This window comes from Hypanus sabinus, chromosome 13 (genome assembly GCF_030144855.1).
Source record: "Hypanus sabinus isolate sHypSab1 chromosome 13, sHypSab1.hap1, whole genome shotgun sequence".
Lineage (NCBI taxonomy): Eukaryota > Metazoa > Chordata > Chondrichthyes > Myliobatiformes > Dasyatidae > Hypanus > Hypanus sabinus.
This window is the reverse complement of record NC_082718.1, coordinates 43084640-43103505: the sequence shown is the minus strand read 5'-3', so window position 1 is coordinate 43103505 and position 18866 is coordinate 43084640. Positions and strand designations below refer to the sequence as shown.

At 37.6% G+C, this 18866-nt stretch overlaps 1 protein-coding gene and 1 long non-coding RNA gene across 15 annotated transcripts in view; one reads left to right on the top strand and one right to left on the bottom strand.

Annotated features, from left to right (window-relative positions):
* anks1b (ankyrin repeat and sterile alpha motif domain containing 1B) overlaps positions 1–18866 on the bottom strand; it is an 864202-nt gene that overhangs the window by 16536 nt on the left and 828800 nt on the right. For 10 of the 14 annotated variants that reach the window (XM_059987507.1, XM_059987510.1, XM_059987508.1 and 7 more), the window contains 6 exons: positions 17364–17471; positions 15544–15606; positions 11733–11912; positions 8480–8608; positions 7858–7929; positions 4196–4279 (listed from right to left, as the gene is read on the bottom strand). In XM_059987507.1, the coding sequence (XP_059843490.1) occupies positions 4196–4279; positions 7858–7929; positions 8480–8608; positions 11733–11912; positions 15544–15606; positions 17364–17471 (636 nt within the window). The remainder of the gene's footprint in view (positions 1–4195; positions 4280–7857; positions 7930–8479; positions 8609–11732; positions 11913–15543; positions 15607–17363; positions 17472–18866) is intronic. The other 4 variants (XM_059987511.1, XM_059987520.1, XM_059987513.1 and 1 more) reach the window with 3 other exon arrangements.
* LOC132403807 (uncharacterized) lies at positions 1242–15526 on the top strand. The gene is made up of 5 exons (XR_009515347.1): positions 1242–1472; positions 3749–3881; positions 4730–4798; positions 7356–7479; positions 13222–15526. It is a non-coding gene; the product is annotated as an uncharacterized LOC132403807 (long non-coding RNA).

The window sequence follows — 18866 nt, the reverse complement described above, 5'->3', positions numbered from 1 at the left end:
AATCAATAAACCAAGATGATGAGGCTGCAACTTGGCATGCCAACGATCTCGACCATAATGCCGAGAGCCCAGATACAAAAAGTGTATCCGGGTCCTCAGCTCAGTCATCTACAGAACATCCCTGGTCTTAATAAAGAGTCAAATTCAGGGGCAGCATGCACACCAAACTTCGAGTGTGTTCCTGATCTCCAGCTTCTTCTATGCTGCAGTGAATGGTAATGCAAATCCAAAACATACCACTGCTATGGTCACTACAGCTGTTATTGATCCTCTGTAGGCCCAGCAGCTAACTACCAGTGAAAACCAACCTCAATGAAACCAAATACCTCAACCCGAGACCAAATATTTCAAGCTGAAATGCAAAGGCACATTACAACTGAGACCTCCAGCAGACTGCAGTTATAGAAAGAGAACATATTTTAAAAGATGATAACCTATCAACTGAAACTCAGTTGCCACAGGTCGATTCTGTCTGGTATCTTATGGTTCTGAGCAAACACTTTGTTTTCTCACACTTTTAAAAATTAAATTACTTCCTGCCATTTTCAAACAATATTTCAGTGTCTGGGCTATAGATGAAACAATACCAATTTGGAATTTGCACATTGAGGAAATGTAGTGCCATTAATTTTAATAGAATGTGATATTTTAGCCTGGGATCAGTAGTTCACTCAATTTACATTCAATGGACATAGAATGTTTCACATGTTGTTGTTAAATTGATTAATTGCTGATAGCTTTTTTATTATAAAGCCTCAAGTCTATTACACAGGATCAAGATAAGCTGCAGACAGTTGTAAGCTCAGTCAGCTCCATTGTGAACAATATTCTCCATAGTATCCCGGATATCTTCAAGGAGAAATGCCTCAAAAAGGTGGCATCTATCATTAAGGATCCCAACACCCAGGACAGGCTCTGTTCTCATTGCCACCATCTGGGAGGAGGTACAGTAGCCTGAAGGACACACTCAACAATTCAGAAGCAGCTGTTTCCCCTCTGTCATCCGATTTCTGAATTGACATTGAATCCACAAATGCTACTTTACTACAGTCAGCCCTACTTATCTGTGGGGGATTGGTTCCGGGACCCCCCACGGATACCAAAATTCACAGATGCTCAAGTCCCTTATTTAACATGTATCATTGCGGTGGTCTTTAGGACCCAGCGGAAACCCGGACTTTATTTAATGCGTCTCCGTGCGGCGGACATTAGGACCTGGCGTCACAGCTCTGAATCCGCGGAGTTTCTGCTCACGAAAATAATCACGATCGAGATTGAAAATAAGGTGGAAGTAATAAAGCGATTGGCAAGAGGTGAAAAGCCATCGGTCATTGGAAAAGCATTAGGCTACAATTGGGCAATGATCGGAACAATTTTAATAGAGCATATGAAAAGCCCTGCCCTGATGAAAGCTACAATTGTCTACTGAGCAAAAAAAAGCTACTAAGCAACGCAGTGGTTAAATTATTGAAGTACGTATGTTTCTTAAGTGATTTATATGCATAGAATGGTAAAATATGTACTATATACTAAGAAAAATGTTTGACTAACTGACACTAAATAATACTGGATGTACCTGTTCTGACTTCAAATCCTACTTAAAGACGGACTCAGGAACGGAACTCATTCATAACTCAGTGACTGCATGTACTTTAAAGTCATTTCTAGATTACTTATAATACCTAATACAATGTAAATGATATGTAAATAGTTGTTATACTGTATTGTTTAGGGAATAATAACAAGAAAAAATAGTCTGTACATGCTCAAGCAACGAGTGCTGGAGAGAGAACTTTCGGGTTTTCCTGATTGAATCCATGCATACGGAATCTGTGGATAAGGAGGGCCGACTGTACTTTTTAAATTTTTGCACTACTTATTAATATATAATATAAACACACACGTACAAACACTGTAATTGTTTTCTCTCTATTATGTATTGCAGCATACTGCTGCCGCAAAAACAGCAAATTTCATGACATGCTGATGATATTAAACCTGGTTCTAAAATGAAGATAAAGTGATGAAAAATATCTTCTGTGTGGCATGAACTACAGAGTTATTTTATATAAATAAAACTCTGGAATCACTATACTACATTTTATTTTGTACATAAGACAGCTAGACAAATTTACTTTGCCTCTTTTAGCCAATAAAGTCTTGGTATGGTGCAACATAGTATTTAATTAACTATTTCATGATTTCCGGTGGGCCGAGGGTTTATCATTTTACCACCCACTGGATCACTTGGTAGTGTCAGGATTGGTCTCCTTTCGGATTAACAGGGTCATGGCGTGAATGTTCCTGACTCGACCCTTGCCCTAGCACTCTACTATGCACCTGCAGAATACTGTGCACCTGTGTGGGGCAGATCAGCCTATGCAAAGAAAATGGACCTGTTGCTTAACGAAGCCTGCCGAATAATTACGGGCACACTGCGCCCCCACACCCACTAACATCATTTACAGACTTGCAGGCATTACTCCCCCAGAGATCCAAAGAGACACTACAACAAAAATTGAAAAAGGTAGACAGAACTTGGGTCCATGGCACCCACCACATCATCATGTGCCAGTTTCCAACTGTCTAAAATTGAGGAAAAGCTTTGCTTACAGTGGCGAAACTACTGCATGGGACATCCCCCCACCCCCCTAAACATACAGGATTGATCTCTGGCAACAAACAGAAGGCAGAACCCCACCAGACAATACAGTGCAAGACCCCACAGAAACGTTGCCAGACCCCGGGGGCACTGCTTGACAGACGGAAGTGGTGCACTCTCAACCGAGCGAGAGCGGGAGTTTGTAGGACGGGAGACAACATGGTGAAGTGGGGTTTAAAGACCAGCAAATCCTGTGAGTGTGCTGAAAGGGTACAGAACATTGAACACGTTCTGTGCAACTGCCCACTCTCACCTGATTTAACTGCTCAACATCAACCAAACAACACTAGAGTGGCTGGCTGTCTGGTGTGACAAGCTATGATATGATGATTAACTATTTCACTTCACAAACTTGGGGGATCCTGCCTGACCTGTCCACTGCACTCACTTATCATTTGTGGCTCTGTGATTCTCGTCAAATGTCAGGTCTTGGTGTCATGCCATCCAGCGGTGCAGTGGGCCAGGAGTGATAGATAGGCCTGGGGCTGACTGATCATGAGCCTTTTGAAAATTCTCTGATGTAAGAGTTCCTTGAACCATTTTAAATGCAGACATTTAAAAGCAGCTCATTACTGCTATTAATTCCCTGCCAATCAAAAAACTTCACAATAGTTATTTCCATCAGTAGTTACTTGGATGCCTACATTGTATTATAGTTGAAAATGTGTTCTGTGCACAGACCTCAGGCAACAAATGAAGCATACAATAGGATTTAAGGAATGCATTCAGTTTTATATCCAGAAAATAATAGGGCTCACCTGTAGATATTAAGATTACATTGATTGGCTGTAAATTATGTAGAGAGATCATAGTTCAAAGTAAACTAGTGTAATTACAAAATTCAAACTTAAGCTTAGTCTAATGACAATTTTGCCCTTATTATAAAAGCAGAAGGAACTGGTGCAGAAATAATTGGTCAATACAATGCTTTACAAACAGGCAGATAACTAAGAGTTTTGTTATACAAAAAGTATTGCTCCAAACTTCAAATATAACAAGAAGTTTAAAATTGGTGAATGGTGAGTGATATAGAAGGGAAGGTTAGATTGATCATCTTTAGAGAGGCTTAATTTATCTCTTTTCCAGCATATATTTAAAGAACCTGTCCATGGAAGATTAACTGCAATAGGCAACGTCGATAAAGTAGCAGATTGTAGCCAGTGTCTGGAAAGAAGACTGGGGCGGCTGATTGTTTCCTGGTTTCATGATTTACTCTCTCGTATGTTGCATTTTACAATCTCCTTAAATTTTCTCATTGTTGTACACTTGCTTGTTAAAAAATATTTTATTACAATATTTTCCCTCATCTACCAACACAGCATTTAATTTATTTTGAATATATAAATATGCTTATATATAAACATGGTACAGACTGATGTTGACTTGATAGTTGCTAATTAACAACCCTCAGTCCTACTTAGCCATTTGAAGGTTTTCTTTATCCCAGATCTCTGTGTTTGCAGTCCCTAGTCACCTCACCATATTGACCATAACTGACACAGTGGCTAGATCCTTTTTTTCACCCCCACATACCTTATTTGTAGCATCAATGAATTTTACCCCTTTGTATGAGATTGAAAGTACGATTGTAGGGATCTTCTTCATTTGTTCTGAAGCCTAGGGGCAAAAAATAATAATTTATTTTTCCAAAGATTATGATTTTAAGGACATGAAATATACTTAACAATTTGAATGAGCATTACTGTACCTCATCACAGAATGTATATCTGAGAATCAAATAGTCACACTTGAGGAACAATCTTTATGATTCTTAAAATAAACTGATTTTAATTTTAATACTTGTTGGTAACAAATTTGTTTCAGAAATATTAGTGCTAGCTAGTCAATCAACAAAATGAGGGAGCAATTGCTAATTAGAAGGTTTTCAAGGAAGAAAAATCCAGACAATTAAGAAAATTGCACCTCCAAATTAAAAACAATACTGTACTCTCAAAAAAAGTGCTCGCTATGTACAGAGCAACCTTGCACACACTTCTGGATGTCTCAACACCGACTGTGAAATTTGCTTCCTTATTCTTTAAAACAGAGTTGTTTCTTTTTCTCTAGTTGTTTTGTCTGGTGTACAACTTTCCCAACCAACATCAACTGCAATGAAATGTGCAAAATGTGTCTATGGTAAGATTTTTCAACCTGACATCTCTGAGAAAGCATGGCTCCCATTTGCTCACAAATCTAGGAGTTGGGGGGGGGGGGGGTAAACACTCAAACAGTCCTCACTGAAATCTATTACTGTGGCCATTTTGCCAAATGAGGTTAGGTTATGGCCACTCTCAGCCTCAGAATCCTTTGAGATTTTTGCCACATTTCACAGTCTTCTGCTACCTACCACATGAAATCACCCAAACTCTATCTTTAAGGCAGCAGGGCAAGTGATAAAGACATTTATCCAAAATGCAAGCATTCAGCAACTGTACTTTGATCTTGCAAAGACTACCCTGGCAACTTCTGCCTGCAGGACTATGGCTTTCCATGAGTCTCATGCATAAGTAGCATGGCTGCTACAAGCACTGTTCTTCACAACCTATTCATTCCCCTGTGCCATCAATGGTATGTTCATGCCTTTGTTCCATTCTTGTAGGATCTATTCAATCGCAGCAGCACTCTTCAGTAAATGGAAGAGTGCAGAGCACCTCTTTGCCTGTAACAATCATACATGCTGTGCTACATGTTCAATACTGAAAGCACATTAGTAGAAAAGCTGTCTTGAAGTGTTGTCCAAACAGAATAATAGAATGAAAACCACATATTCTATTGAGTGAACAGTGTAAATGAACTTTTACTCTTCATGCAAATTTCTCCAAATTCATTAGGATGACCCACAATGCTATTTACTTCCAAAAAAATGGTAACAAGACAGCAATTTCCAGCCCAAGTCGCCTACAATGGGGAATGCCATACATGCACTATAGCATCCAGAAAAGAGCATCTAGAAAAAAAAACTAGCACAACCCCTTCACAAATGACCTGACTTGGTCTAACCAAGCAGAGTCCACTGCCAAGTAGGCCCACCAGCACCTTCACTTCCTGAGAAAGTTGGAAGAAATTTGGCCTGTCCCCTAAAACCCTCACTAATTTCTATAGATGCACCGTAGAAAGGGTGCATCACAACCTGGTATGGAAGTTGTCCTGTCCAAGACCGGAAGAAGCTGCAGAAGATCGTGAACATAGCCCAGCACATCACACAAACCAGTCTTCCATCCTTGGACTCACTTTACACAGCACGCTGTCGGAGCAGTGCTGCCAGGATAATCAAGGACACGACCCACCCAGCCAACACACTTTTTGTCCCTCTTCCCTCTGGGAGAAGGTTCAGGAGCTTGAAGATTTGTACGGCCAGATTTGGGAACAGCTTCTTTCTAACTGTAATAAGACTGTTGGAACAGATCCTGACCCGGATCTGGACCGTACCTTCCAAATATCTGGACCAGACTTGCACTGCCTTACTTTCCCTTTTCTAATTATGATTTACAATTTAAATTTAAATTTGGATTTAAATTTTTATTATATTTACTTCGATTTATATTTCAGGGAGCGCGAAGCACAGAATCAAATATCGCTGTGATGGTTGTAAAGTAGTAGTAAAATTCAAACTGCTTCAAAAACTCAATAGTTCACAATGATTATTTCAATCATTACTTGGTCAGACGCTTACGTTGTATTATATTTGAAAGTGCTTTCTTTGTACAGACCACAGGGAACAAATGAAAAATACAATAGGATTTCAGGTTTTGTACCATAAAATAATAGGAATCATCTGTAGGTCACCAACAACTTAACAATTTATCATGCCTTCGCTGCCTTTCTGATAGAGTTAACCATTTGATCCCCACTAATTCTCTCCTGTAAATTGTTAGAAATTCTTCACATTCAAACAGCCAACCAGTTCCTTTTGTCCAGCTAATTAGTTTTTGCATCAAAATAGTTTTTCCTGGTAAGGTGATCATATTTTAAGAATTGTCATGATTTATTTTAGAAGGAAAGTAAATATACCAATTCGTTCCTGCCCCTTGCTATCTTTGCTGAAAGATATAAACTGCACAGAGAAGCTGAGTCTCATTTCTGTCTGGATCAGGCATCAACTACCTTGTTTTCCTTGTCTGAGCAGTCAGGCACCAATACCACCAAAGTGGATTTGCTGTGTACACAGAGAAGGATGGTTCTTGACAATGTTTCATTCGTTAAGTGTTGCGTTGTACGATGTAGGTAATCATCGTCTTCCCATGACCATGATCGTTAGTGGCAAATTTTTCCTACAGAAGTGATTTACCATTGCCTTCTTCTGGGCAGTGTCTTTCCAAGATGAGTGAGCCCAGCCATTATCAGTACGCTTCAGACTGTCTGCCTGGCGTCAGTGGCTGCATGACCAGGATTTGTGGTATGCACCAGCTGCTCATACGACCATCTGCCACCTGCTCCCATGGCTTCACGTGACCCTGATCAGGGGGCTAAGCAGGTGCTACAGCTTGCCCATGGGTGACCTGCAGGCTAGCGAAGGGAAGGAGTGCCTTACACCTCCTTCAGTAGGGATGCATCTCCAACCTGCCACCCACAATGTAAATGATATAAACACTTCTTCACCCACCCCCAACCAAAAGTAATATTTAAATGGTCACCTTTGTGATGACTAAATGATTCAAGGAAATAACACTGTTGTCTGTATTGCTGATTTCAGTGCAAAAATACGGGACATTGTGTAATGCAGGAGTTCCCAACCTGGGGTCCACAGACCACTCGGTAAATGGTAAGAGTCCACTGCAAAAAAACAGTTGGGAACCCCTGGCGTATGGAACCCTGAGGTGAGATGTCAAACTTGGATGAGTTTCTAGTCCTAGCTTTATTGAATAGGAAACTCAAAGCAAATGCTTTGGCTGATGGATTGTGGCCTTTTGTGCCTCATCACATAGATTAATAAGCATATTGATTTATTACCACAGATAATTTTGGATTAAATACAACTGCACAATAAGCTCAGCAAAAATCATTATTTTTCTTTGACATGTCTTTGACAATGTCTTTGTCCCTACTAAATTTTATATATATATATATATATATATATATATACACACACTTTTTTAAATTTCTGCTTAGCAAATGCCCCACAATTGTCAGAGCTCCATAAACAGAACTTTGCATTGGCACACTACCACACTAAATAATACACATAAGCAACATACCCGCATCTTAGAACATGCATCTTGTGTTGATTCTGTTCCTCGCAATTCCTTGACCAGCATTGAACCTAAATACTAAACACAAGTAATTTATTTGCTCTGTTCTATGTTTTAACATGATTAAAACATGCAATAAATATTTCCAATTTTAATTACTCTGAATTGCTTTCTGCAATCAAAATTAATATATTGAGTAATAAATAATCTTTATAACATAATAAATAAATAATAAATAGTCAAATTTATGTCAGAGAAAAATGTTGATTTGCTGAAGCAGCTTTCATAGAATAAATTTGTGAGTGAATTGAAGCAGAATGAAGAAAAAAACTGAAAAGTCTTACAGGGAGTTAGGAAAGTGGTAAAGCATTAATTGATATTTGTATAATTTGGTACTAATAATATAAAACAAATATTAAAGATGAACATTAAAATACAAATGTTTTTATATAAGCTAATGAAAGAGGAATAAAAACGTCATCACTAAGCACAGACCTGTTGTGTTTGTAAAATAGTATCATTGGTTACCATCTAATAGTTGAATTTTAGTTAAAAATAAGAGAAGAATATGCAGATAAAACACCGCAGCATGCGAACTTGCTTCATCTCTCAGCCAGTGAGCACTTACATATGCTTCATAGTCACAGGACTGAAAAATTAGTTTCTCGGGATGATGCTGCCAGTACTGCACAGGTGTCGATGAGGTGGCTTCATTCGGAGGCCGAAGAGTAATGGAAGGCTCACTCCATTCTGCCTGCTGAATAGGAAAGTAATAGGAGAAATGAGCCTGTGACAACAGCAAAGGATGCTTATAAACATATTGATGTGACAAAAAATGATTAGTGACATTTCTTTTCCACTGAAGTCCATTTGTGTGCAGGCCGTTCAAGCCCAGCTATGATTAGAGGATATCCAATTCAAGAAAAGGCATGCGGAAAGCTTGTATTTATAATGATGGACAATCATGGAATCATGCAAAGCCTGACACCCCTCAATCTACTCTTTTTGTTTACATCCCTTATTTAATGTAACATTTCAGTGACCCATAGTTGATCTAGGAAAAAAAATATTCTTTCTTTTACAGAAATACCATTTGTTTTAATTGTAAAATAAAACAAAACAAAGTTGCATGTTTTCTTATATAGTGGTGAGTGGTTAAAACATCACAGCAACCAGTATTATGGAGAATTAGATTGGAAATTCTATTTTACCAAGGTGAGGCTCAATAGGATGAAATATCAAGCACAATATTCTAAGAAATAAATCAACTGCAGAAAATTGAAAATGATTAAACTTTTAAATATGTTCAACAAGTCCATGTCAAAAACCCATGAAATGGAACAACTAAAGTATAAGAAAGAAGAATCTATCTATGGCTTACTTGCATGAAAAGAAGAGATTGGGGGGGGGGGGGGGGAAGTTGGTTTGATGCTCGTCATGTATTCCAGAGTTCTACAGGATACTGACTATTATTATGAAAGTATCACTGGGAGCTGAGAGATTTTAAAATAAAGAAAATTCTGTATTTTTTTTAAAAAGGAAGTATTTGCCTCAATTGACTACAAGTTCTTTGTCACAGACTAAAAGCAAATACCAAGGGTCCCCAACCTTTTTTATGCCATGGACCAATACCATTATGCAAAGTGTCCATGGTCCCCAGGTTGAAAACTCCTGAGATAAAATAATGCAAGATGTGTAATGGGGCGGTATCTGTGATCAACAGCGTGAACAAGTAATGGAATTTCTTGCCAAATATCCTAATGTTTTTGAGAAATATAATTCAGCCAGTGAAAAAACTTCGATTTTTTAAAAATTTGCTCCTGAAAAAATCTTCCATATAGAATAGATTTTGGACAGGGTTAAACACAATTGAGCTCACGAAGATGTGCAGATCAAGAAGGAAATCTAGAGCAGAGTACCACAAGGATCTCCATTTAAAACACCAGTATTTCTTTACCACATAATATACAAAATGCAAATAAGAGATAAATACACCAAGTTTGAAGAAAATATCAAAGTGAAGCTAAAACCAGATAATTCTGGCAACAGTTTATAATTAGTTTGGGCTCAGTTATGCTATTAGAGAATCAAACGATGAATTAAGTTTAATATTAACAAAAGACTGCATACTGAGCAAAATGAAAAGTGGCAAAGGTACATCATGAAGGTTAGAGGTTAAACAAAGTGTAACTAAGGGCCAGAATTTTGCAAAATATTTATCAATTTCAAAGTCGAGGCAATGTGGAAAAGTATAAACTAAACAGAACTACAACAGGTAGGAAACCCAGGAATTATGTTGAGAGTTCATAATGCACTGTCCTGATCAAGCCACTAAGTATGATAACTGTCATTTTTAATTAGATACAATGAATCTGGATTTTTTGATGAACCATATACACATTTCTGTTCCTGAAGTTATCTGTTTGCTGCCTTACTTCAGAGTGTGCATTCCATTTATTTTTGTGCTGAGCTGCAGGAGTCCGCTCCTATCTCTAGAAACGATGAGGGTGGTCCCAACTAGACAAGCAACAAGTAGTTCACTGATCTTAATGCATCAATGAGATCTTCGCAATCCACATCCGGACTGTTCAGCTGCCAATATTTATCCACAGGGTTTTTGAAATGGTAGTTCTCACACTTGCTAATAAACTTCATGTCATTATGAGTGTCAAAGAAATCAGCACCATAAAGAATCCCCGCTGACTTTAGAACAAATCTTACAAAGCAGGCTTTATTTAAATCTTCTGACTCAAATGTTATCTAAAGCCTCTGCTGCGTATTCTATTTAACCATTTTGAATTGTCCTTACATGTATGATATCTGCATTGAGAACAGGTATCTGCAAGATAACAGGAGGGAAAAGCAAGAGATGAAAGCTCGGCAGAGTGCTTTTTGATTTGATTGCCTGGCAGTGGAGGGTTGGGAAGACCTAATCTGATACCCAAAATAAGTCATTCTGCAATATTTGTCTTTACTATTATCAATCAGTCTTCCAACTGGTTCATTGGAGGGATCTAGTAGGGAAACAATCAGTCATTTTGTAATTGGAATTCTGCCAACTTCAGCCAGGTGTGCAAACCAATGCTTGCTGATCTAGGTGGCTACAGGTCCTAATATACTAATAATATCTTTATGTAATGTATTCTTTTCACATTAGGTTTGTGGGGTATGCCCTACATTTGGCAGAAAACTAGATATCTTAAAAGTCCCTTGGCTTGAATATTTTTTAAAAAAAATGACTGCTTGTGTGTGCTTTAGACATCTGGCTATCCAAACAGACTACAGAAAACACCTAATAATATCAAATTATCTTTAAGTGCCACATAGAGAATAATAACCAAAATCACCACAGATGCTGAAAATCTGGGAAAATAGAAAATGCTGGAAGTGATCAGTATCCATGGAAAATGAAACAAGAATCTTTCAAGTTGACCATGTTTCAACATGAAGCATCCATTCTATTTCCTTCTCCTCAGACAGTGCCTGACTGGCTAAGTTTTTCCTGCATTTTCTATTTTTATTTCAGAATTATAACAAAATGTGCCAGTCGATTTACAGGTGAGACACACTTGTCAGAACTCTGAGTAGGAACAACCTCTCAATATTATACATACCAGATCTAAAAGCATGAAGCTGAAATTCTCCGTAACTCACTAAAATAAAAGATTATCTCAGTGAGGACCCAAATGATGAAGGCTTAATTACTGATGATGAATAATCTATAAGTTAATACAGAGACAGAACTGATAGATTATCAGGTCGTGCTGAAGTATAGTATGGCAAGCAAGCTTACAAAATAAAATTATGAGGAAAGTAAGCCAAACTAGTGCAAAGGGAACCCAAGGTTAACAGCCTATTGCATGTTATTCAATGCAATTTACCTGAGCCATTTGTCTTTCCAGTTTTGACCTAGGCATATCCTCAAAGTAGCTGTCATTGATTCGCCTTCTTGCGTCCCCTTGCATCATTAAATGGGAAGAGGGGATATCAAGAGAGCCACCAGTGTAAGTGCTTTGGCTAAGGGATGGGGAAAGTTGAGGAGGAGTGTTGTTCCCAGGGTCCTGTTCCAGAAGCAAATAGCAATGCATTAATTAATGTTATGATTTATGTACTGAAGCTCTCCTAACCCTAACGGTTTAGTTCCTCTGCCTTGTTCATCAATGTGAACTCCAAGCATTTCAAATTGATGAAGCATTCTGAACAGTTTTACAGCCCTTGTACCTAAATAATCTCTCTCAAATGAATGGATCTATCACTTAGTTTAATCTTGGCATCAAAGCAATAATCTAACAAAAACTGCTTGGTAGAGATTAATATGAAACAACTGCTTTAGATAATTTATTTCAGCATTAACATGAAAATGGTATAAAATGTGATTCTGGAGAACACAAAAGTATATAAAACAAACTTGTGTAGTATGTTTTAATGAGATAAATTGGCCTCTCCTCAGTCCTTCAGATTAAATACCTCTGAAACTGAGCTACAACTACTGTAATAAACTCTGCATTTGAAGATTTCTCTCTTCCTTTAATCAACCTCTGCCAGCCTTCTCTATTGGTTTTGTCATCTAACATACTCACAGTAGTGGCCCGGGTAACCTTCCTCTCCCCTTAGACATCATCAACTCAATGCTTCCCCACAACAACAAAGCTAAAAGGTCAGAAATCAGAGTTTGAAGATAGAATGTGGAAAAGGTGGAGATCAAACCTTCCTCTCACTTCACACATGTTACGGTGCACCAACTGTGCTGCATGTGCCAAAGTTTGTAAGAAATCTGTTGGACAATTTATAAATGCACACCTTTTGCAGATTCTGTGCTTGAAAGAGTCAGGAGAGTTGAATGTCAATGATTGTTGGAGATGATGCAGTGGTGCAGCTACAAAAACTGCTACCTCTTGGCTCCATTGACTCAGTTCAATCCCAACCTCTGGTGCTATCTGTGTAGAACAAGGGTTCCCAACCTAGGGTCTACAGACCCCTTGCTTGATGGTATTGGTCCATGGCGTAAAAAAGGTTAGGAACCCCTGGTGTAGAGTTTACATATTCTTCTGACAGCCTCTGGATACCTACTCAGTGGGCCACAGAATTTGATCCATATTGGTGATTGAATGATTCCATGAAAGGTGATATATCAAATGTTTACTCATGGTCTTTAAGTTCAATATGAAGAACTTAATGATTCTCTGTGACATATTATGTGTTGAAACTCAGAGATGTTAGTTGCAGTGTAATCAAGCACAGGTGAACTTTTGATGGATGATTAGAATTCTAAAATGGGATATTCAGATGTGTTTATTTTTGAACGAGGTTAGCTATAACCTGCAAAATGCTGATTTTTAAAATTTACCTCTCTCTGTCACTTCCTAAAAGATGCAGCCAAAGGGATTTGTCGCTCATCTAATGGTCGTCAAGTATCATGGACAACAGATACTGCATGAATTAAAATGGCATGATAACTCACTATTTTTCTTGAATGACCCAAACAAGGAGCCAGTATCTAATGCCAGATATGGATGGAGTCTTTTGAATATGTGGAAGAGAGGTACTGTAATAACTTAAGGAGACTGGGAAGAGTTCTGCAGACCTATTGTGGATAGCTGTTGGGAGGTGGGCTGTAGATTTTCAAAAGGTGGAGGCAGTAAAATATCAGAAGAAATGGATGATATTGTAGCGGTGTGCTACACGCAGTGCTAAAGTTACGACACGGAGTCGGTAACTGCAGTCGAAGGAAAAAAACTTTATTCGAAATCCTCAGCCTCACTTTTAAGCCTCCCTCAACCTGCCCCCCGTGGCGCAGAGGCTGCAAAGCTCTGTGCTCGCAAACCCCCGTAGGCTATCTAATTGTGAGCCGGTTCGGATGTGCCAGGAAATGGGTCACCACAATATGTTGTTTAATGTCAATGTTGCAGAAGGGAAGAATAAGACTGAAATTTATTAAGAAAACAAATGTGGCTCCGGATGTGAGACTAGAATTCCAAATGAGGTCCAGTTCACATCCAGTAGAATGAAACCTTTAAGATATGAATGAAAGATGCTGGAGAAATAATTTTAGAAAGCAATGGGTTTTGAGGACAGATTGGTTGCATGATATAATGGGAATTAAGCCAGCCAAATAAAGGTAGCAAGCAGTCTTTCTGACAAACTAGATATGGATTTGACACCTAGTTCAGGCAGTATGAACAATAGTGAACAGCTAAAAAAGGACTGGACACCAACAGGTATCAGTCAATTAGTATTATTTTACTCTCGCTCTTACCAAGCTAGGGAAGATTATAACTGATTCAGGACTTTAAGTTAGGCAAGCATTTGGAAAACATGGTGACAGACTTGCGATGGAAGGGTTGGCATAGATAAGCAGGATTGGACCAAGCCTTTGTGCAGATGGATAATGGTGGGGGGGGGGGGGGAATGAATATAATTGTCCTTTGTAAAGAACAATTTATGTGTCTTTGATAATGAACAATATCAATTTATGTGAGGCTCTCCCTCAAATAATGTGGCTTCCTCCTTTCAGACTCTTGCACATCTTTCTCAAGTCTGAAACAGCAGAAATATTTGCAGCATTATAATTCTGAAATTAGACTTGTGGAACAGTGGATTTTCTCAATTACACCAATGGGAAGTAGAGGAGGACAGGATCTGCTCTGCTCCACTTATCTGTCATTGGAAATCAGAAATAGTATTTAGCATGATATTAACTAGATTACTGATTAAAACACATTTGTTTATAACTGGGTTACGTTATGTGTGGTGTCAAAAAGAAAAAGATCATGAAAAAAGTATGAATAGGTATGATCTGAATGAAAGCACCAGAAGAAACTTTGATTTATTAACTGTTTCCCAGGGCCAAATACCTAGAAACAATTCAAATGGCACTTTGCTCATAATAGTATTTTTAGGGTTAGCTATCTTCAATTAACTGTTTCCCTTTGCACCCTGAGGCCATCCGAAATGAATTCAGTGACAGACATTATGCAAAAACATTACCATCCCAAGGACAACAATATTTGATACTTTTTAAAAAAATAATATATATAGATGGGATTGGGGTAGAGAGGGAGCAGGAGGTTTAACTGAGGTGAGAACAAATCTAAAACTTTTGCCGTTAGGTCACTTGGATTTGCCGACATTAGACTTTACATATTATAAGCTGCAGATGGTCCAGACGTGCAATAACTATACAACAAAGTGTTCCCTCTAAAAAGGAACTGCACTTGGAATTCATAGACAGTCTTCTGTTACTTGAAGAGTCATTGTTCAGTTTCCGTTGACAGATGGTGATTGTGTAGCAGAGAAAGGAATAGGCAAAATACATTGCATACACACAACAGCAATAATTGGCTTTAATTACAATTTAGAGGTTACAGGGATTTGAAACTACTTGTTAAAACAATGGCTTTCATAGTATTTTCTATAATATGCATATGAAGTAATGTTTCGTTTTCAGGACGACGTATAAATGTGTGACAGAAGTTGGACAACCCTTTTCGATTCAAGCTCGGCAGGAACAAAGACCAGTTTCTGCCCTTCACTAGAGTTTCAAGTTAACTGCTTCTCGGGAAAAGCATGGCGCAGAAGTAATTACATCCTGCGGTGAAGGCAGGTATCAGAAGTTTGGAAGCGTGCATGCACTTTATTGTGGGGAGAAGGCCTCATTTCCACGTTGTCCAGCTTACTTCAGAGGTGACTTACCATCCAAGATACGATATATACATCATCTTGCAAGATGGCATTGCTGGATTCAGGACAACTGACCTATTGATATAAAAAGAGATCCAATCTGAATAGCACCTAGTATGAGTGGCTTTTGCTTCCACCACTCATTAGTTGTTCCCTCCTTCCAAGATGGAGGGTCCTATCCCAGCATGCTGCTTCACCTAATGGTTTGCATGAGAATTAACACCATTTGCTTCCAGCAGTGGGAAGCCGGTTTGAATCCACAAATAGTTCCATGTAAGTTACACAGATCTGTGGATACATTTCTACGAATCCCCAAATATTGGCCTGGAAACAGTTATTTTTCCCCTGTTTTTTTTAAAAAAAAGAAAATGGCAGAATTCAATTTAAAGAAAAAGTAAAATGGTCAAATATACAGTAATATCTGAAGAAAGAAAAGATGAGCTAATGTTTCCAATGTAAACCATTTATTAGAACTGGAAACTGGAAGACAATTAATTCCAACACTTCACTTTTACTTAAGGTTTCTAGTATTTTTATTTTGACCTCCTGTTCTTAGCGTGTAAAGTAATGCCAACTATGGTACAACAGAGCTTAAAAAAATGATATTTTGCTTTGAGAAAAGAACACAAATTATGGTAAAATTATGTTCTAAAATAGGTATTTAAAAACTGACTTTGAAATACTTTAAAATAAAACCTTTTGCAATAATAAAAAATTGAAATATCCTAACTCCCTTCTCCCATATTCTATGTGCTTATATGACCAGCATGTGCATGGCTCCTTTTTCAACTGAATATTAAATTATTTGAAAAATACACAACTCTTTGGTAGAGCTTCTCTTTCTTTAATGTGCGCACAACTGTGAAAGACCTTACCATGAGTCCTTTATTACATTTTAATGCTGAAGGCATTCAAAATGAAATCAAACAGACCAAGATGCAAGCTTGATGCGCAAACAAAAATACAGAAGAGCTTTTCTTCCCCCCCCCCCCCCCCATATATACACTAAAAACATGCAGAAGTATCTGTGTGGGAACTTAATACACCAGATTTTTCAACCATATAGATTCTTTAGTAACCCAACTGTCTGCACAAAACCTTGTTTAGAATTAAATTGTTTTCTACATGTCTAGATAATTAATCGCTCATTGAGGATTATCTTAAGCATTGTACAGGCTTTTAGTCTGTCCAATGCTTTATGTAATTAGGTAAAAGAAAACATAATTGAATACAAAGAGGGTATAAATGAAAGGAACTATAAACAAATTTAAAAATTCTGATTAAAGAAACAGTCCAAATAGTTTAAATAATTTTTAGATAACATTCTTGAAAATTTTATATCATATAATAAACATCAAGCTACGTGTCAGAGCTGTTGATGAAGTGTTAAAAGGTGATGCAGTTTAAAGCTAAGACCGACCCAGTGGCAACCTGCATGATAGCTGAAAGGCTTTGACATTTGTGGCAAATAGAGTTTACTTTTTAATGAGAATAGTTATTGATTTTTCTTTCTTTAACACCCACTGAAAGATCTGATAGATTTTTCAGGTTGGATTTGAACAAAAGGTCACAATAATGAAAACCTGAAATGAGTTTTTTCACCTCTTAATTTCACAATATTGCTCAGAAGATCTTCAGGGAATATTCCCATATACAAAACAAGGACATTGGTGGTGGTCATGAAGCAAGAAAGATTACCGAGGCAAGCAGCTAATAATGATACTGTGCATGCCAATGCCGAAGGCTTGGTTAAGAACAGTAATTAAACTCATACTGAGCTACATTTCATGTGAGTAACAGTATTAATTCAACACTGTATGAACGCAGCTTACCCTCAGAGTAATGGTTCGTGGAGGCTTCTGAGGAGGCTCGTCGTGAAGTCTGTCTCCAAGTGATGCCAAAATTCGTTTTCTATGACCCAGAAGGTTGATTTTCAATACCTGAAAGGTTCAGAGATACAAATTAGAATTCTCTCAGAAAAAAAAAATCTTCAAACTAGTAAATGACCTTGCAGTGGGAGATATTGAATTAGATCGATGAATTGAAGTGTAGCTATAGAATTTAAGCTGTTAGAAAAATTCTTCTTCTTTCGAATGTGCCATGACAATAAGGCGCGGTACAATTCTTGAAGGAAATCAACTTTCATCTATCTTTTTTAGACTTTAAATGTCCATTGTTGTAGAGAATATAGCTTAAGTCGGTTTCCAAAAGCTCTCTGCAGTGCTTCGGGATGAAATAGCAAAGAGCATATCTATAAATGAAGATTTAATTCCTTAGCTTCAAACCTTCATCACTCCTGCAGCTGTGCGAGACTGTTGAAAAGGCTAAGCATTTTTTTCCAAAATATAAAGTACTTCACAGAAAGTCTAGATTAGAAAGGTGCAAATTGAATGACCACATTGGGAGTCATCCAGTTTTTTAAATTATGCAGTTGACAACATTCAGCTCAGAATAAACAGGAAAGCAAATGTAAGGCTTACCTGTTTAAAGGAAATGGTTAGAGCATCGTATCAGTATTCTAACACAATTTAAGTAAAATGTGCTTAACAGTACTGACATCAAAAACACTCACTGCAAAACATATCATTAAAAGTAAAATCAACACTGAACCTGATGCATTGAACAATTTAAATGCTGTATTGTAAACAACATTCAGAATTGCTGTGCTTCTAAAATCACTATAAGCCTTTATGTTCAGCCTGAGAACCCAAATCAAATAAATGTATACAAATCATTATGCAGCAAAACCAGGATATATGGGATATCTCCACACATGGTGTAAGTAGCTTCCATGACTTAGAATTTATCCAATGCCTCAAGGAGGGAATTCTTTTGCCATTAGCTATGGCTTGTATGTTTGGCCAGTTCCACATTATCCTTGCTTTTATTATTTCTGTGATAGAACAGTAATCAACTGCGGATACTTTCCACTCAAATTAGATTGGGAAGGGGACAGCTGAGTAACAGATGTTCTTCTTTATCCAAATGGAAAAGAAAACATTTTTGAATTCTGAATGGTTTGCAAAATATTCCTGTTTCCTTTATGAAAAAATATAAACACTAGTTTACTGTATTTCAACAAATAATACTTTTCAATTAAATATTTACATTAACTCCAAAATCTCACATAGTATCAGAAGAAATGGATTGATGCCACAAAGAGACTGTATAAACGGTATTCATATATCATATTTCATTTAGACTGAAGCTTGGCCTTCAGAAATATTGTTATCCATGTTGAGCATATTAATCACGTATAGATTAAGAGAGAGCAGAGATGACAATACACCAGCAACAAAGTCTGTTAATTCTGCAAAACCTCCTGGATATTCTGA